This window comes from Ptychodera flava, chromosome 15, assembly GCF_041260155.1.
Source record: "Ptychodera flava strain L36383 chromosome 15, AS_Pfla_20210202, whole genome shotgun sequence".
Taxonomy (NCBI): domain Eukaryota; kingdom Metazoa; phylum Hemichordata; class Enteropneusta; family Ptychoderidae; genus Ptychodera; species Ptychodera flava.
The window spans coordinates 6,162,760-6,184,365 of NC_091942.1; the positions used below are offsets into that span (position 1 = coordinate 6,162,760).

At 37.2% G+C, this 21,606-nt stretch overlaps 1 protein-coding gene across 2 annotated transcripts in view; it reads right to left on the reverse strand.

The window, feature by feature from the left end:
* The window catches only part of LOC139151018 (transient receptor potential cation channel subfamily M member-like 2), a 49,381-nt gene extending 39,324 nt beyond the window's left edge, over positions 1-10,057 (reverse strand). The window contains exons 1-4 of one of the 2 annotated variants that reach the window (XM_070723536.1): positions 9,962-10,036; positions 945-1,116; positions 554-625; positions 344-463 (exon numbers count right to left, since the gene is read on the reverse strand). In XM_070723536.1, the coding sequence (XP_070579637.1) occupies positions 344-463; positions 554-625; positions 945-1,052 (300 nt within the window). In that variant the 5' untranslated portion in view covers positions 1,053-1,116; positions 9,962-10,036. Of the gene's footprint in view, positions 1-343; positions 626-944; positions 1,117-9,961 lie in introns of both variants that reach the window. The other variant, XM_070723535.1, reaches the window with a different exon arrangement.
* Between the last annotated feature and the right edge of the window lie 11,549 nt (positions 10,058-21,606).

Here is a 21,606-nt window from a genome sequence, read left to right on the forward strand (position 1 = left end):
ACGTTTGATGATATTTAGAATGATTGAAAAAATACCGATGCGAGTGGCAGAAACTGTAACCTTCACTGAGAGAGCTGAAAGCAGATAACGCCCTCACAAAACCGAATTTCTTCATGAATAACAAGAAAAATTGTCAAATAATAACGGCTCCATGTTTTCATACCTAAATGTGCTTTATAACATTATGACTCGTAATCGTTGTGAAATATATGAGGTTCAAGACGCTTTCAAATAGAAATATCACTCATGTACTATTTATAACACACGTACACACAGAGAGACATGTTTTGAATTTATTAATACATTTCAAATACCCTCAAGTAATTATACAGGAACAACTTACCGGTGCTTTTTTGTTTGTAATATTGCCGAAACCAACAAATTCAATCTCTCCAAATGAGTCTGCATCTTCTGTTTTAGCATCTTCCTGTTCTATTTCAGCCTCTTCCTGTTCTATTTCAGCCTCTTCCTGTTCTATTTCAGCCTCTTCCTGTTCTATTTCAGCCTCTTCCTGTTCTATTTCAGCATTTTCCTGTTCATGTTCTGTTTCAGCATTTTCCTGTTCTATTTCAGTTTTTCGTTGTCTGATTCGCTTGTCCTTAATAAAGTTTGCGACTTTTTGTTGCTTTCATATTGACATAAACAGTAAAATGAAGCAACTGTGAATAGTTTGCGAGTAAAATCCGGTAAAGATGGTCAGAACGTTCTTCCGTATAATATTTAAGTGCTCATTTTGCAGCCTAACAACGTTTTCTTAATTAGATTTGTGACATTGAAGTATTTCGTGAATGTCCTGACAAAATAACAAGTTGACTTACATTGATTTTTATGTTTAGCGTATCAACAATCGGTATCAAACTTAGAAGGAATAATGTTGATTTTCTATAGCATCAAGTGAAACCATAAAGTGTTTTCTTTTGGTTTTCGCTTAATATCATACTCACCCATTCGTTGCTTGAAATTTTTTCTAACACTCTGGGTGATGCATCAACCTCGTCAAGTTCTGTTTCCTCCCCTTCACTAGGATTATATGCGTTTTCCCGACAGATCATAATTGTTAAGGTGGTTCTTCAGTAATCACTCTTAGCGTAGTAGTTAAAGATATTGTTCATTCGCCTGACAATATAGAAGTTCTGGCTCGTAAAAGTTGATATTCACATTATTTCAATAAACAATTTCGTCTTATCCCACGGAGTAAATAAAAAAAAACACTGACTTTATTACTGACACTATAAATCGAAAATGCTAAACCAACAGAATAAAATATGCGCTGTTTACATTTTTGAGTTTATTATCCCATTATTATGGGTTATATGCGGCATATTGTGCTGTAATTTTCCCTCGCTTCGCTCGTGAAAAGTAAAGCCGCAGCATATGCCACATCACTCGCAAAATCACTTCAGCATGTCTCACGATGCTGTTAAAGCCCATTGGATTCTGTCATAATATTATCCGTAATAATCTGAGGGGATGACGTCACACAATTCATATCACTGGTATTGACAAGGCTATGATATAAAATAGGATAAAGTCACATAAAATAGGACAATGTTGTTATTTCGGATGCAAGGTTTGGACGACGGCTTTAGTCGTACCGGTTCAGGAACCTCGCCACAATATCTGCAAGAACTTGACAGTATACCAGTAACGAACGCTGCACAGTTGATACAATACAATTAAGCAATAAACCCCGCCGAGGGAGGGTATACACGAGATATTGGTACAATGCGCGACATATAGCACGAGTCGATAGGCGAGTGCTATATTGAGCGAATTGTACCAAAATCGAGTGGATACCCGACTGCGGCGGGGATTATTGCTATATATCAACTAGAGTGTCTTTGTTGTCTTACTTGGGTATTTCCATAACTTTATAAGCCCAAAATGCAGAAAACGGACATTTGAGAGATCGAACGTCGGACGTTCTGCGCCTGAGACCGAGCATTTGATAAGTCGAGCTTTCGTACACGCACACAGTATCCTACGATAAATACGCATTACGTTCATCAGCATTGCATTTATTTGCATGCAACACGAACACTATAATCCTTGTAAAAACTACCTGCTGCATGCAGTCACACAAAAAAAACGGTCAAGAGTTCAAATCAAAAGAAAAAAGTAACTTTTTTGCGTAACTTGACATAAGAAAAGTAGTCCTGCCTTTTTGGCATACTAAAATTAGATTTGTCTCACGCGTATACGGTATACGTCGACCGTTGCGACATTCAGAGGTGGTACAGTGAAGTTACAATATCAATTTTTGATGGATAATTTGGACGCTATTTGTGCCAGAAAACAAGCAGTTTTGAAATAATCCAGACATGCGATGACTAGAAATGTGATGAACAATTGTGCAAAGTGTGTTGCCAGGTGCAGCGAGAGCTAGAGTTACAGTGCTCGTTGCATTTGATGTCAAATTTCGTCGCAGTCGCCAGAAGTCATCCCATTGTTATTTTGAACTTCTTGGTCTACAACGTTAGGACACGCTGGTCTGTTACAGCCCAAACGTTGGTAAAGAATATCTGACATGCCGTTAGTGTGAGGAAGTGTCAATTTATTAGTGTATGAACGAAGAGTTTGCTCATTTTAAAGAGCGTTGGGATATATCGCGTCTCGACTCCCGCAATATCAAGCAAAGTGCACTGTGCGCTGTCGCCCTAATAGGCGAGCGGCGAATCCACAAAAAGGGCCTTATTTTAGGAGTTTAATGTACCCACCTTACATACGGCCACTTCATACGTCATTTGAAAGCTCATTATTTCTACTTTAAGAAAATTGACGATGTGGAGCTGTCAAGTAGGGCCATAACCTCCTAATTTGCATAATTGACAAGGGTACTCAATTTTGCATAAATGCGATATTATATTTGAAATTTATTAACTTCTCTAACGATACGTTTAAACTATCGAGTGATATATCAAATGAAAGGTCTTTCCATGTAGAATACAAAATGGATATTCAAAGAGATAATAAAATTGATAATACTGAAATATTTTCATGTTTATATGGAAAACAATATTTTCCCCTTTTGAATAGCAATATTTTAAAAAAATTAACACATACAGCCACAACACACAGCCACATCATACATCATTTGAAAGCTTATTATCTCTACTTCAAGAAAATTGACACTTTGGAGCTACTAAATCGGGGCCATAACCCCCTAATTTGCATAATAAACACGCATACCCAATTTCTATAAATGCGATATAGTATTATAAATTTAAAGTTAACTTTTCTAAACATACGTTTAAACTATCGAGTGATATATTAAATGAAAGGAAGTTACATGTAGAATAAAAAATGAATATTCAAAGAGATATTGAAATTGATTTCACTGAAATATTTTCATATTTATATGGAAAAAATATTTTCCCCTTTAGAATAACAATATTTTAAAAATTTTAACACATACAGTCCTATCATACAGCCACATCATACGCCATTTGAAAGCTTATTATATCTACTTGAAGAAAATTGACAATGTGGAGCTATCAAGGAAGGCCGTACCCCTTTATGTCCATAAATTACACTGGTAAGCAATTTGCAGAAATGAGATATGAAATCGGAAAATTCATTGTTAACTATTCTAAACACACTTTTACACTATCGAGTGATATATGGTCTGTGGTAATGGTATTTGCATGTAAAACACAAAATTGATATCAAAAGTGATATTTAAATTAATTTACGGAAATATTTTCATATTTCTGTCGAAATAAATATTTCCTCTTTTAATAATGATATTTTAAAAAATTAACTAAAGTATCAATGCAACAAAAAGATCCACACGAACGACACTATTGTAGTTGTTGAAATGTAGGTCTGTAGCTAAAACAATGTGTCAGAGTAAGCTGCAGTCAAAGTAATGGCATGATTCATGATCCAAATCATTCATGTCATTTCCAGTAAATCTAGTAATTGTAGGAATTCATCATCCTCTTCCTCACCAGCATTGTCATGAGTAAAAGGGTTGCCACAGTTATCTCTGCCTTGGCAGGAACAAAGGTCTGTGCAGGGAAGGTTAATTCGACAGCAGACACAATTGGTGACATGTAATAAGAGAAAGCAGCTCCGCAAATCGTTCATATCTTAGTTGTTTGAATTTTGTGTATGGTATTGTGTATATTGTAAGTGTATATTATGTTATATTTGGCCGTTTTATGTATAGTGTTGATTTGCCATAGCGAGACGTAACCCTAATCTACGTGTTCTGCCCTATGGGGTAGCAAGACTAATGTGACACTGCGGTCGTTTGATGCTACCTTTCGAGAATAGAGTTGTCTTCATCAGTCCTTCATTTTTTTTTGGTGAAACATGTGCACTGATTGAATGACTGTATTCTCTATTGCCTTGTTGTTGCATGATTGTTCTAATGTATCGTAATGTTTCGCGTTTAACAAGGCCCTTGAATGTTGCCGTTTGGTTTCATGAACCGCAATGTATCTGTTGGTTTTGTGTGTGTTTTGCAGTCGAGAATGTTCTCTTTGTTCCACCGATGACCTTTATAGATAATGAGGTCTAACGATATGATTTCTTGAGAAGAGCTTTCGAAAATTTGGAAGTATGATGCATTTGTTCATGTTTGATATGAATTCATTAAGCTTGTGTTGAGTTCCAATGAGAATCATACATCGTTTCTGAATCTCAGTCAGAGCAATATTTGTTCAGTGTGTTGCTGAATTATACTCATTTTGTCTTGTGAAATGTAATGTCGGGAATTTCTGGTAAAACTGGAGATCTCGTACCGCACCCAAATACATGACGGTAAAATTCACTGTTGACTTGACAGTGTTGTTTTTCAAGATCATTTTCAGCAGTATTTTGTTGTTGGTTGTTTGATTATGCAATCATTTGATGATCTTTCCTGATTTAATGATCTGTCGACTGATTCCATTGCTTCATTGTGCGTTGTATTAGTGTACATTGAAACAATGTCTAGTGTTACCAATGTCGCATTGGCCGGAACTTTTATTGTCTCAATTTTCCGTGGAAAATCAGTCGTATCTTTGATGTATGTTGTTTATTTCTTCACGATTTATTTGAGAAAATAGTCAATGAATTTTGATTAGTGAAAGGTTGGAATGCATCATCCACTTATAATTGGGCAGCCCATGAACTTTCCTCGTGGGCGTCATTTTGTTCACTTGTATTTTTAGCATAAGGTACCAACTTGTAAGTGGTGCTAGTATTTTACTGTTAACTGGAATAATCGCCATGGCTAATTAACATTTTATATAAAGGAACCAAACATAATATACACTGACAATATACACAATATCATACACAAAATGCAAACAACGAAGATATGAACGGTGTGTTGAGTTGCTTTTCCTTCATTATATAACAATAAATACGATAAATGAAATATGGTACCTTCCGTCTACACATTCCACATAACTGAAATGAAAATACAGATGTAACACAGACGTAGTAACCAATGATGTCTCCATCAAACAAGATTTCTAGAGAAATTGAAACAAAAATGACATCAATAATACAAAAGGGCCATTCAGCACACAGCTATTTGTAACAAGATTGGAACTAATTTGGGATTATATATAATTGGATGGTGAAGTAATGTCGGTTTAATTTGCAAATTTAAGCTCATCTGCTTTTCTTTTTACTTGTTTTTAAGAGTAACTTGTTATATTTCAACACTAAACTATAGACAAAACACGCTTTAGAAAATTTGCAAAATATGAAGACCCAATTATCCCAAATTAGTTCCAATTGGTTTTATGTATTCTTGTTGCTCAGCCATATGGGAATTAGACAGGAAAATGTTCCAGTTTGCGTACCCTTAATAAACAAAAAATCAATTGCAAAACAAATTCAGATATTTATCCCCATAACTTTAGCATTATTCGTTATTAGTACACAATATTTTGAATATTAAAAACTAGTCAAGATGTTTACGATTTAATTGAAAATATTCAATAAGAATATTTTGAATACACGTTTGGAGTTCATGATTCTATTCTACATGCAAATACCTATCATTTGATATATCACTTGATAGTTGAAAAGTAAGTTTAGAGTACTTTACTATGGATTTTTGTAATTTTATACTGTATTCATGCAAATCAGGTACCCGTGTGCATTATGCAAATCAAATCATTACAGCCCTATTTGTCAGCTGCATATCGTCATTTTTTATGAGGCAGAGATAACAGGCTTTCAAATAACGTTTGATGTGGTTGTGTGATGCGGTTCTATGTGTTAAAATTATTAAAATATCGTTATTATAAAGGGGAAAGTATATTGTTCTACATTAGTTCGAAAAAAATTTGTAAAATCATTTTAATATCTCTTTGGATATCCATTCTGTATTCTCCGTGCAAATACCTTTCATTTGATATATCACTCGATAGTTTAAAGTATGTTTATAGTAGTTAATAAATTTCTAATTTTATATCGCATTTATGCAAATAGGGTACCCATGTAACTTATGCAAATTAAGGGCCACGTCAGTACTTGACAGCTCCACATTGTCAATTTTCTTGAAGTAGAGATAGTAAGCTTTCAAATAACGTGTGATGATGCTGTAAAATTTGGCTTTTAGTATTAATTTTTTTTAAATATTGTTATTGAAAAAAGGAAAATATTTTCTCAATACAAGTATGACAATATTTCAGTAAAATGAATTTAAATGTCTTTTTGGATGTCTTTTCAGTATTCTACATGCAAATAACTTTCATTTGATATATCACTCGATAGTTTAAAAGTATTTTTCGAGTAGTGAATAATAAATATCTTATATTAATCGCATTTATGCAAATTGGGTACCCGCGGGACTTATGCAAATTAGGGGCTACGGCCGTACTTGACAGCTAAATTTTGTCTATTGTCTTCAAGTAGAGATAGTAAGCTTTCAAATGATGTATAATCTGGCTGTATGATATGGCTGTATGTGTTCAAAGTTTTAAAATATTGTTATTCAAAAGGGTAAAATATTTTTTTCAGTATTAATATGAAAATATTTCAGTAAAACCATTTTAAATATCTTTTTGGATATCAATTTTGTATTCTACATGCAAATACTTTTCATTTGATATATCAAGATAGTTTAAAAGTATGTTTAGAGTAGTTAACAATGAATTTCCTAATTTCATATCACATTTATGCAAATTGGGTACCCATGTGAATTATGCAAATTAGGGGGTTATGGCCCTACTTGGCAGCTCCACATCGTCAATTTTCTTAAAGTAGAGATAATGAGCTTTCAAATGATGTATGATGTGGCCGTATGTAAGGTGGGTACATTAAGTGTGAAAAATAGGTGAGCCTGCCGCTCGCCTATAATGCAATAATTTGTGTGCATCTAAATGTGCTGCTTCACAGATGTCTTTCATCATCGATCCCAACTTATTTTCACGAAGCGGTGTGTTACAGACCCACACTTTTTCTGTGTATCAATTAAAAGTTCGGTCTTCGGTCTTTGAAACCAAGTGGACTGTTTCGGTTTTCTCGATGGTCAATGGTTTAGATAAGTACGTTCCGATGCATCAACTGGGCAATTTTCGAAAATGTTGGTTTAGGGGCCCGTTTTACCACCGCTATCAGTGTTAAAACAGTATTTGAGCATCGGTGGAATGAGCTCACGTCGATCGAATCAGAATGGCGCATAGTAGCATGATATAATATAATTATGTATATGCTAGACTTGATAGCCTCTCCGTATGTCATGATAGAAATTCACTTGTTGAATACAAAATTCAGATTTGATTTGATATTTGAAGAAAATAATTTTAGTTAACTCAAAAAGTGTTGTTTTCTATCGGAGCATGCGTCCTTTGAAAGCCCTTGGGTCAACTCTTTTTTCCTATTTCTGTGACACAGAGGTCAAACACGGAATAAATGAAGATCAAAGTTATATAAGATCATTTGGTTTATACAAACTAATCATCTGGTTAATAATATTTGATTTGGTAAGAGAACAATTGAAAGTTTTATTGGTGAAAGCATGAGCTAAGTATTTTGTTGGACGGGTTTGAAAGGGAAAAATAATCATTTTCTTTAAATCAAGTTGAAATTAACCAAGACCAATCCATAATCCTTTCATAGGTTAACTGTTAACAAAAACAAATTATAACTAAAGCTGCAAGCAGCATTGGCGGGGCCTAAGCGGTTCCCCTTGGTTGAAAGTAATTCATTGAAGACACTATTTGCAAAATTTAAGCTGAAATGGTCTTTTTGTTCTCGTAAAGAAGAATTTTGAAGATCATCTCGGCGTTATTGGAGATTTTTGTGAAAATTAATATGGCAGTCCTACCACATTACCCATCCATATGCCTTTCGCCAACTTGAAAGTACTCACAATAAGGATGATACAAGCACAGTTTCAGTTCAAATGGTGCATTGGTTCTGGAGAAAAGGTTTGACTATTATTAGCTTTTTATCATAGGTTTTCACAAAAAAGCATTCTGGCCTCAAAACCGCGCGACCAATCAATGTATTTTGCAAACGTGATAGTACCCACACTAGTTATGACATGAGTAAAATTTCAGTTCAAATTTAATTGTATATTGGTTATGGAGTTTAAGATTTTTGTATATTAGAATGGATTTTATGAAAAATCCAACATTGCAGCAAAACCATGCGACCGATCAAACGCCTTTCGCAAACGTGATACTTACACTAGTAATGATATCAGTAAAATTTCACTTCAAATGGTGTGTTGGTTCTAGAGTTTAAGATTGTTATAAATTAAATTTGATTTTACAAAAATACGGCAGCTAAACCACACGACCTATGCAAATACCTTTCCCAAACTTGAGAGTTCTCGAACTAGTAATGACATGTTTAAAATTTCAAATCAACTTGTCTGTTGGTTCTGGATTTTCAGAGTTTTGCAGATTAAATTGATTTTTTTAAATCCAATATGGCGGCCAAGGCTACCCTATTGGCTTTTTTGCAAATGTTAAAGAATAGGGAACATGCTTGCTACCCACCACATTTCAAATTGGACAGACCCCTAGGTCACCAGGAGAAGCCGCTTTTTGGTTTTGGAAAAACAAACATGGCCGCCAGGTCACCTGACTGTTAAAAATGGTTAGGTGCACCACCTCTCATTGGCCCTGCTCACTGTGCCGAGTTTGGGAAGTCACAGTGTACACGCAGCGGTTTTCCAGTTCTAGGCAGGCAAAGAATTGACAGAAGAAGAAGAAGAAGAAAAAGAAGAAGAAGATGAAGAAGAAGAAGAAGATAAACTCCAATGAAACCGGCTTGGGCCCCCTAACTATCTTGCCTTTAATGACTGTGTTTTGTACTGTTTAAACACCTGCAGTTTGAAGTCAAACATTAACTAGCAGCGATGCTTACCACGTCGTTATAACCTCGTGACTCCGTCTGAACAGAACTGGAAATATTTAAAAATGATAAAACAACCATAAGCTAGACCATACAACTCGGACATTTCATCACTGCCAAAAAATATTTCTAAGTTTTGACTACGGCTAATGAGTGGTTCTACGTCAATTGAACGGAGACTGGCTTCTACGGTGTACAACACGTCATGTCCTGGATCCGACATCGCTACTTAATCATTTTCCCGGGTTGAAAAGGAACACTATAAAATGTTAACAGATTACACTATTTTGCACGCACCCAGCAAAAGCAAGAGCGTAAAATTCAAACCCACTGACCAAATACATTTGTACTTCATTTGAACATGCTTGTTATGGAATACTTGCTGGCGACACGCCAAATTTCGTCGCGTTCAGCTTGTGTTAACATTCGTATACCACTCGTACATTGGACTCTGTTTCTCTTTGAGGTCATGTCGGATCTGCATCGAACTTCCTGAAAATATCCTGAAAATGTCGTCGCGCATTGTCGTTTCTGACTTCATGATCAATAGAGCGAAACTTTGACAATGTGACAGACTTTAATATATAATCTGTCCATTTTCGGCCGAATGGTGAAAAGCCAGCAGAATTTGTTGAGTTTTTACAATTACCTGATTTACGGCTTCGACTTCGGGGGACATTCATCTTATGTGATTTTATCTTGGTTGCCTAACAACACTTTGTTTGAGTATGGAGGCATGTATTGTGTCATTTTATTGGTTGATATACGATATTCATCGAGCACCATCCAATCGAAAACAGGCATTTTATATTGCTGTAAATCCCCTTAAGCGAACGCACAACTGCCATTCGTCGTAGAGGGCGCATACTATAACACACTACGTAAAGGAAAATTGCATCTAATATTCAACTCCGTGACTGTTAGTTTTTGTGACAAAATCGTCTGTCTTTTCGATATCTCAGAATAAAACAAAGTGACTTCCGTTAAATAATTGTCAAAATTACTCTAAGTCATAATTTTACCAAAAATACATACGAATTTTAAGGTTGAAAATTTTGATTTATCATATTGTTATAAAGCCAATCTGCACTTTGCGAATGATGTTTTTGAGGTTTAACATTAGTTCAACCTGGATTTTTAAGATCTAGCTGATTTCTACAATATTTAGAAATATCAGTCTAATATTTAAACTTAACTGACAACGAGAAGCACCAACAAACCTTTTGTTTTATGGGACTTAAATACTTTAGCCTCTGATGTAACGGACACCGTTGGGTTTTAAGGAAAGGGAAGCAAAGGCCTAAAACAGTTTCATTAAAGCTTGGTATGCTTCCAATTCACATAAAATTGAAAATTACTATACACAATTGTTTGTAAACTAGTTGAATTAAACATTTGACTGAAGACTGCAGAAATGCATGGACCAAAGAAATAATTGCTGCAAAGTTACTTTATTGTGTACAACAATTGTACCACTGTAAAGTTGGCCTGAGGCATTGATAACGATCTTTGCTTACTTCAATTTTTATATAAGCAATCACCTGAAATATGCCAATGCATCTTTACAATTCGCAGTCTGTTAACAAATGATGATTAAAATCAGAGGTAGAGTACAGCGACGTCTTCTTATGCGTACGCGGTATTCTCTCGCTGTCGCCTCTCACTACATCTGACCAACTCCCATATAGAAGGTCGCGTTCAAATCTCGCGCTCTGAAGCAGCCAATTAGTAGATTGTACGTTACGCGATCCGTTAAACATCCGATCTAATTGTTATTCAAATCTTCAGCGTCAAGTACACAACACAACGCACTTTCATATTTCAGTCTAAAATTTGTGGCCGCTCGGATGCCTTTTACACATTATATTGCTTGAGTGTGTAAGTAACAATAGAGCTCAGCAGCCAAAGTCGTTCACTGGGCGCTGCTCACTGTATGTGTATGTCTCAAAAGTAGCCCTGCGTAAGATGCTGTGTGTTCCCGGTGTATCTACGGCCTGAGCTCCCTCCATAGCCCTTCTGACTGTGCAGAGAGGCGGAATATATGGCGACCGCGGTTCCGATTTTGACCGCGCACGAAAAACTACCTTTTCTAACTACTTTCAGCCGAAATCCGATGTATGCCTACCCAAGTCATTCAATCGCTTACTCACAGATTGCAAAAAAACAGATATAAACCAGAGAGGTCGGCCAGTTCCCGCGCCGACCATGGATGTAAAAAATAGATTTTTTACATTCATGCGCCGACCAACTCGGCCAGTGGGAGAAGTCGGCCACTTACATATGATCATATGATGATTGCGTACATTTTCTCTTCACAGTCAACAGACGCTTTTAAACGCATGCCAATTTCAGCTTTTTGATATTATTTTGTTGAATATTCAGAAAACAATGAGAAGACGTTCCACTCTGAAAAACACGTCGGCCTCGGCGTTTCTGCAGATCGCGAGTAGGGCGCGGGCGTACGATCGAGAGGTACAAATTGGCAGTAACAATGACTTAATCGTTGATCGTTGGATGAATAACGTTTAATATGTTATGGTTTTACGGAAGTAAATCGTAAGTTTACAGTTTTTTTAATGGAAAGCAAAACAAGATGTACCACACTGTGCAGCCGATGTCACTTTCTAGTTAGCGTTGTTCAAGCGAGGGGGTAACTTCATGGTCAGGGGTACCTAAGAAAGTGTAGCTTTTGAATGAAAACGATACCTTTGACACCGTGCAGGATAGCTTGGGTAGGGAAACGATAGTTGCTGGAATGGAATCCGTAAGTTTGGTCATCTAAAACGATAGCTTTGAACATATTTTGATGTTGAGGGCATAAAACAAGAGTGGTAGCGGCGGTAAGTATTTTACCCGTTTTCTCAACAAAAACACCAAATTCTGTTGTGTAAGATGCCGCGTTCAGTGAGGTTCAGGCTCGATTACACTTCTGTACAGTTTCTGCGCCAGTCTTACAAAACTTGCGGAGAAATCACCGTTCCCGTTTTCGAAGTGAACAGGCTGTCAGGACGTCCTATTCTAATACATGTACAGGGAAGAGAATGTATATGATAGTGTAAAGACGTAGTCGTTAGTTTTGGCAATGTCTGTTTTCCAGAGTTAAGACTTACCAAGATTTCAAAGTTAGATTCAGATAAGATGAATAGTTATCTTCTCTACCTTCAATGTATGCACGAGCACTTTTTTATACACTATCACATACACAATCCATGTACATGTATTAGAATAGGACGTCCTAATAGCCTATTCAGTTCTAAAACGGACACGGAGATTTCTCATGAATGACATTGACATCGCTTTCACATAACTTTGGCGAGACCAAGAAAATAGATATACAATGTAGTATCATCATATAAGGCCAAAAAAAAAGAAATGTTTCTGGTCAGCGTGCGCGTCACTTGAACAACAGCGCGTCACCCTTTTTTTCTGTTTGTGGCCAGCGGCCGTGGTTGACACCAAACCGAAATGGCTGAAGAGAAAGAGAACATTCTTTGGGGGACATGATCAGTGACTTCATGAACAGTATATATGTGACTATATTGATAAAACTATAAAACTGACCCTCCTCCCTCCCTTGTGGGAAAAAAAATAAAATAAAATAAAATGCGCTTCGCCGCACAATTTTTTAAAGAAAGACGTGACCAGAAACATTTCTTTTTTTTTGGGGGGGGGGGGGGCTAACCATCATGCTTTTACTGGCTAACTTCTCCAGCTGGCCGAGCTCGCAACTCGCCGAGTTCTCTCACTGACCGAGGCCGAGGTCGCAACTGGCCGACCTCTCTTCTATTCAAAAATTTGCTCTCGTCCCAAACCGTTTGTAATAGTTTACCAGCGATTCACGGTCGGTCAGGTGTCCAGGAACCGGCCATATCTTGCAAGACCGTATCTAATGGCGTTATCTAATGAGTTACTCGGCCGAAAGTAGTTAGAAAAGGTAACTTTTCATGCGCGGTCCAAATCAGGACCGATAAGTCGCCGTGTATTCCTGTATGTCTGCATGCAGGGCTGTAATGGGAGGCCGTATAACGCCGGGAACACACAGCATCGTACGCAGGGCTGGTGTCAAAGTCTGTCCGCATGATTTCCGTTTGCACAGTTATTAATAAAAGGCATGTTTCAACATTAAAATTACAGATTTTAAAATTCGCCGTGCGCCTTTGTTTATAACAGGGGTGGATAGCTCGGTTACACAATTTTGATTTTCGTGCGTCTTCTTCGTGCATATGCATGCTTGCGAGGCATACCTATTGTTCTCTGTAAGGCGCCTTCTGATAGGTCGGCTGTTTTGGCCAGAGCGCGAGATTTGAACGCCACCTTCTATGGGAGTTGGTCAGATGTAGTGAGAGGCGACAGCGAGAGAATACCGCGTACGCATAAGAAGACGTCGCCGTACTCTACATCTGATTTTAATCAGATTGTGGTATACCCACACCCGAGCTACTTTAAGGGGCAATGTCAGTGTTTAACCGTTTCAAATGTTGTCAAAATTATTTGTATCGATGTCCGAGTTAACGCATAGAGACCAGCTGCACCATAATTTGTAATATTATATAGGGCTCAGCCCTTGGTGTCGCGCCAGAGGTTAAGATTGGCAATGTTATTTGTATCGATTCATGATAAAATATAATAAATGCCCTGATTTGATCAATATTTTAGCTCACACTTTTTGCTTTTGCGTTACACTTACCTTGTGCTTCAATTTAAAGAATTAAAGTAGCATTATTCAATTGCTGTGCTTCTGCTACAGTTTTCCGTAAAACATTGTGAATACTCAAGGATTCAGCTTGTCAACATATCGTGCACCGGATATCCTTTGTCAGTTGTTTATTTTTACAGAGATGTACTAGGCTAATCATGTCTATTCAACAAAAATGTTTGTTGTACATAAAGTGGCTTATGAAATCACACTAACATTGAACATTTCTGGTAAAACACTTCAGTTTCAAATAACTTTCAATACAACATTTGCAATGCAATGTGAGGAGGGTTGGTCAGGGGTGCAAGAATTTTCTATAAAATAGGCCGACTATGAATGTTTTAATATTATGCTTAATTTATGATTTATTTTGTCTTTCAAAGCATCTTATATGATAGAGTTGTGAATATCCAAATAGAAGCTGCATTCTAAAATGAATGGCCATACTTAAATTTGAACCAATGTATCACATTAACATTTAAAAACATTAGAAATCCCAAGCACTTCTGTAGTATAATCAAGCTACAGTTTGTTTTCCTTGCATTTACATTTCTTTCCATCAAGTGGTGAAAAGTAACCGAAATTTTTCCTACTACGCTATTCATTTATCTCTGTTGACAAGGTAATATTGGACAATCCTTTTGTGTGTAATATATTTTGAGTCTTCATGAAAACTTTTTTTTAAACGTAAAATTCATAATGATCTGTATTAGGAGGGGAACACACCCTCCTTAATCACCAAAGTGATTGGAATAAGTATTGTGTCATTTGTTCATTCGACTATCTCTATGCACTTACAGTCTTCCAATTCTGTTTTTGCCACATGCAGTCGATAATGAGTGTTTTTGAAGGAAGCTTTGCTTGTCTGTACCTATATAATAATGCACTCTCACTAAAAGTATTATTTCACTTTTCATGGTACTAGTAGTCCACAGGTAATTGTTAGATCTTTTCCCTGAATCAATCATTATTGTTCCACCATTAATATGCAAAAGTAAATATTTGCCTAAACATTTTGATGGCTTTTCTTGAAATTATGCATGAAAGAACAATGAAGACACAGTAAAAGGGCAACTGCGATGAGTCCAACACTGACATTATTGTTTGAAATTCTAGCAACAGTTAACGAGATATGAGTGGATGTGTGGTGTTGTTTTTATTATGTGTGGATTTGTTATGTTGTTTTCACTATGTGTGACTTCCTTCTGGACAATGTTTCAACTTTCGCCGAGTCGCTATTGACTAATATACCGCCAAGACGATAATTACGCCAAAGTCCATTGAGACAATATGGCTAGTTTACGATATTGCTAGCGCTTCGAAATGTTTTGTCAAGGCTTCCTTTAGGTACATACACTTTCTAAAATTAAACAGCGTGCAAAGTGTGAGGAAGGCCTGGGCGACAGTTTAAAAATTAGCATAGAGAACTTTTACAAAGCTACATCGGCGGCGAGCCAAATTCTTCTCTTTCATTCATTTACAAACCTGGTCCAGTAAAATTTCTCATGAATAACATTATTTCTGATGAGAGCGATTGAGAGTTTCGTTGAGGAAAGCACAAGCAAAATATGTCTTTCGGAGTGCATTCTATATACCCTATCTAGGCATTGATTGTATTGTCACTGCAGGATTTTGTCAGTTTGAAAAAAACACAGATGATTTTCTTAAAGTCATGTTGAAATACAAAGACCAATCAACAATCCTTTCGTTATTTTACTGTTTACAATAACAACTTATGGATATCTTACCTTTAACGGCTGTGATATGCACTGTTTAACTAACAGCAGTTTGACGTCAAACATCAACTAGCAAAGAGGCCTACTAAGTCGTTATGACCTTATGACTTCGACTGAACTGGACTGGAGCACTAGTAACTTACTAAAGCAACCGTAAGACCATACAACTTAGTCGTTTTTTTCACTGCCCATGAATATGTCTAACCTTTTGACATTTTGACGACTTACAGCGTGAATGCCTTGACGTCGATTGAAAAGAGACTTGCTGTCACGGTGTACAATACTCCTTGTCCTGGACCCGACATCGTTTCTTTCGGTTAATACCAAACACAATAAAATGTGAATAGATTAAACTATTTTGCGCGCACCCAGCAAAACCACAGCGTTCAAACTAACTTAATACTTTGTTTGAACACACTTCTCACCAAATTTAGTCGAGTTCAGCTTGAATGTGTTCATATACGTTCACCATTTGTATGTTGGACTCCGACGCCAGGTCGGATCTCGATCACACTTCCTCAAATTCCCCCCTTAAAGTGTCGCCTCGCTTTCGCGTTTCCGACTTAGATCGAGAAAAACTTTCATTACTTGACAGAAAAAGATATAATCTATCCATATTCAGAAAGCCAGCAAAATTTGTTGACTGTTTACAATGACCTGATTTGCGGTTTCGCTTTCACAAGGCATTCATCTTTTGTGATTTATCCCGATTGCCTAACAAGATTATGTTTGGGTTATGGAGGCATGCAGGCATGGAGGCATCGGGTCATTTCTGATGTAGTCTTAATTATGTATCTATGTCCGAGTTCACACATACAGACCAGTATCAGTAATCGTTTCAAACATATGTGGGAAAACTTAATAATGAACGTAAGATATAAAGTTGACATCTGTTTGTTTAAGTATTAAGATGTATATGCTTATGTGTGCAAGTAAAATTAATGCACGGATGATAACGTAAACTATTGGCGCGCGCTCCGGGCGCCCCATTTTTTTAACATCTTTTATTTTTAGTGCCCAAAGGGTCCACCCTTGTTATTATATAATTCCATTGTGCGCCCTTTGGGCACCCTCATTTCATTATAAAATCCTTCATTTTCGACGCACTCTTTGATAACGACATTTTCATAACATCTGCATTTTATTTCATCATAATCGATACGCCTCTATTGCCATTCTCCTATTATTGTAGAGGGTACTGATGTGAACGAGTATTTTAACATGTTAAAATACGAATTACATTTTCACTGTAACCGCAACTACTTACAGCTAGGCGTACGCGTGACCTTCGCCGGTATATTCATATACATAAACCAGCTGAGCGAATAGGACTTATGACACTCCGAAACGTCGTTGATAATTATGGTCAAAATTTTGTTGTTTGCATTCAGTTCGTCATTGGCATTGCACTTAGGTACAAGTACAGTTTTAGCAAAAACAAATGAACGAACGAGGTTAAAATTTGTAAGTAATGCGACCGGCACCTTTTATTGTTCACTGACGGTCCTATGCCGTGTTTTCATGTCGTCTACTCTACTGAAGATTAAGGTCCCGGTCGACAGTGCATCATGACAGAACCACTATACGACAAGTTTCCTATTGAGGTTTTTAAATATCTAGGTGTGAATTATACAGTGTATAGCCGTCAATGAGCCACAAAAATCCGACAACACTGAAAATATTCGCGACAGAGAAGATGCACATAATTTTCTGATTTGTACAGCGAGAGTCACGGTTCATGGTCGTGTTCCATGCGGATTTCGAATGCAATCAAAAATATGTAGGGTGTTCCCGAGACAGTCAAACTTAAGTTAACGTTGTTCAAAGAAGTTAAAATCAATTCAAGAAAGCCAGTTCCAGTAACGAAAGTACGGCGAACAGACGATGTCAATACCATTGAAATGTTTTATTCGTGCCGCAATAAAATGTAAATGAAAGAGTAAAATACGACGCTATACACATGATACAGTGTACTCACTTCACATTTTCCCTAATGTGCTCACAAATTCCTTTCTAAGACGGCAATGATTCGGCATATTTGACGTTTAAGGACTGTATCATTCTCGGAGATAAACTGACTGATACGGCTACTATATCCACTTTGCATTCATAGATATCGTATAGCTGCTTGCACTATGCTCTGCGCTGATCACACTCGATCGAGCTTGAAATCGAACGCTGGTGCGAGTATTTTAACCCAATTTTTGGCGGGCCTCACGAAGGGATGAGGTTATGTTTCAAAACACTAAAAAACACCCACTCCAGCTTATGTTATACATCTACCGCCATACTTAACTTCAACATCAACATCAAATCTGTTTCGACGTTGCCTCTAAAAGTGTACAACTAACTCTTAAAGTGGAATCGCCCAACAGTGCAATTGTGAGGAATATTTCCTGTAGAAATATTGGCCGCCGATCATTCCCAGTGACACTGAAGAAACTCACAGTTCTCGATCAACAAAAACATTGGTTTATTACTTTTAAACTCACGGTACAGAGCAGCACGCCGCATCCATGTGCGTTGCCATCGTAGGTTCCAAAAAGAATGATGGGAAAATCTGGTAGTAATGAGAATTTAACCCCAGAATCACGACAAAATAACACGAATAAATTAAACTATGAAGCAACTGTTGCCGGAACTTTTGTAACAAATATGTCCATATTAACACAGTCCGCACAAATAAATCATAGTACATGCACAGTAATGAGTGTCCTGAAAATGTGCATTTCGGTCAAAGTCCAGCCATCGCCTGTACGTAGATTCTCATAGCTGTGTCCAAGCTCTAGAAAAATCTCTGTTGAGCGAAGTTTTTATGTCATGCGCAATAAGTGTTCAGAGCATCGACTGTAGTATATAATATTATGCCAAATTTCCGGAATCATGATTAACGCGATAAACAACAATAAACAAAATTAAGTTTTGGTCTAAACAACAACAAATACAAATAATAAAGTCGGGAGGTTTTCCACACAATAATATCAACAAGTGGTACGGTTTCCACCACTCAATAGCAACCGACTTTTTATTAGTACAGCGATGAGCAAGCAAGGTCAATTTCAGTTGATTTCGTTGTTAATTTAGGTACGTCCATATGAAAACAGTGATAATTAAAGTATGCATGTATGATAAAGGCGCAACTCGTCAAAATACGGACACCCCGAGAATACCACGCGGTATCAAGCAAACGTCATTAATATGCAATATTCAACTCATACTCAAAAGTTTTGCTGTTGTTGTTTAATTCATACACAGTGTTTCAATTTGAAGCATTAACAAGCCTTATTCATTTGTTGTGCTACTACTGCTGCTACAGTTTTGGCATCCTTACACCTGAAAATATCTTGAATACTCAATTCAGCTTGTAGAAGTCACATTTTGATTTCCTTACATATTTTTTTTTCATTACGTAGTGAAAAAGAAGAGAAAATTTCCTATTGGTACATTCACTTGTCTTTTGTCTAATATATTTTGAGCCTTCAGGAAACTTTGTTTAAAGCACTTCAAATGGCCATCAAATGACCCCATTGTAATATGTAAAATTTAAAAATTATCTGTATCAGGAGGGGAACATACTTTCCTAGCCATTCCAAGTAACTACATTAATTATTGTGTTATTTCAGTAGTCAACTACCTCTATGCGTTTGCAGTCTTTCAAATCCTTGGTCTGATTTTGCCACATGCTTTTAGCCTACTACCTAAGAACTAACTTAGTCACTGACAGTGTCAGTGGTTTCCTCACAGATTCAGACCTCGACGACTTCTTAATTTCCTCAATTTTTATTTCCAACCTTCCAGAATAATGAAGACATGATGTTTGCCGACAGTTCATTGCGTCATCAGTAAAATCCACAAGCGAAGAATGTTATCAAAGGTTTTAGTATAAATGTCGTTGATTTAGCTGGATTGATGTAACAAGGTTTACAAAGTTTAACAGTCCGAAAAAAGAGCAGAGACATGTTGTCAGTGATTTATCTTGGAGACAGCTTTGCTTGTCTGTATCCAAAACCTATATGATAATAAAGTTTCAGTAGAGCCCATTGATCAGTGTCGGCGGAAGACTAAGATATTGAGACGATTTGCCTCTGCAAGGGGTCAGGTAAAAAGCAAGGTACGGGCTTTTGACAATGTTAAAATAACATCATCAGATCTTCACAAACGTTTGCAAATGATCCCTTATGGACGGTTAGTGAGAAATGTGTGGATGCGTGTTGTTGTTTTGACCGTGACTGTGTGGATGTGAGGGTTGTTTTCACTGTGCACGACTTCCTTACTACCAGACATAGTTTTAACTTCGAAGAGTCGATTTCTTTGCTATTGAATGACATATGCCGCCCAGACGATAATTACGCCTCTGAGTCGATTGAGACAGTATGGCTAGTTCACGGTATTCCTGCGCTTCAACGCAAAAGCACTGCAAGTCGATTGGTTCATTGCCTTCTTTCACCTGAGTAACATTGTTAGCATAGTTTCTCGTTTGTGTTTCCTGAAGTGTATCGGATTATCTTTTGTCAAGACTTTCTTTAGGTACATATACACTTTCACTTCATTCGTTTACAATCCTGGTCTAGTAAAATTTCTCACGAATTACATCGTTTCTGATGAGAACGATTCAAAGTTTCATTGAGGAAAGCACGAGCAAACTATGTCTTTCGGAGTGCATTCTTTGTTCCCTAACTGGGCATTGATTGTATTATCAACGCAGAATGTTGTCGTTTGGAAAGAAGGAAAAATCATTCACATCATTTTCTTCAAGTCTTGCTGAAATACCAAGACCAATCCATAACCCCTTCATTAGTTTACTGTTTACAATAGCAAATTGTAACTATCTTACCTTTAACGACTGTGATTTGCACTGTTTATAAACCTGCAGTTTGAAGTCACACGTCAACTAGTAACGGAGGCATACCACGTTGTTATGACTTCGACTATGACTTCTATGACTGACTATGACTTCGACTGAACTGACCTGGAAACTCAACAAAGCCTGCCGTGAGATCATAGAACTGGGGCGTTTCTTTTCACTGGCTATGAATATGTCTAACCTTTTGACAACTTGACGACTACAGCGTGAGTGCCTAGACGTCGATTGAACCACAGAGTATCATAGACAGAGTGGCAACACTTGCATGCCTTTTGTTCCATGGTCGTCTCGGTAGACTATTGGCTTTTCATATTAAAATGAGCTTAAAAGGTGTTAAACTTTTTGGAGGCTTGGTTTGTGGTTGATAATTACACGAGATTATGCGAAACATACGACGAGATGGCATCGTACTGCCAGTCGCGTAGCAACCATAGTTACTTTGTGAGCTCTCAGTCCAGAAACACCGCCTCACGCCAATCAAAACATAACACGCCAGCAGTTTCATAAACATGTCCTTTCTTGGCGCACGTGTAAAAGACGGTATGACTGACCGTAAACCATTGAGTAAAACCAGACAGTATCGATAAAAGACTTTCAAATTTGGTTCAAACACACTCATTATATATTCATAAAAATATGAGAGGAATTTTTAAAACGGTAAAATCCACTTTCCTGAAGCTCAAAACACTCCCGTTTTCGCCAGCACATCAATTCCGATCAGCACCACACGACAACAACAACACAAGCTTTGTCGAACATTCTTTCGCTTAACAATTGGTGAAAATCCGAAAATTACCGAAGGGTGCATGGTCGGCACTCTTCGAAAAAGAGAGCCAAGAGCTTCGTGAGGCGAGGCAAACATGGATTGCTTACGTAACCGCTTCACGCCTTAAACAATAGCTGTTGCCACTCTGTCTATGATATTACTCTGTGATTGAACCACACAGCTTGAGCGGAGATACCCCTATTTGCATATTTATCTTAGAATTTCGTTCATA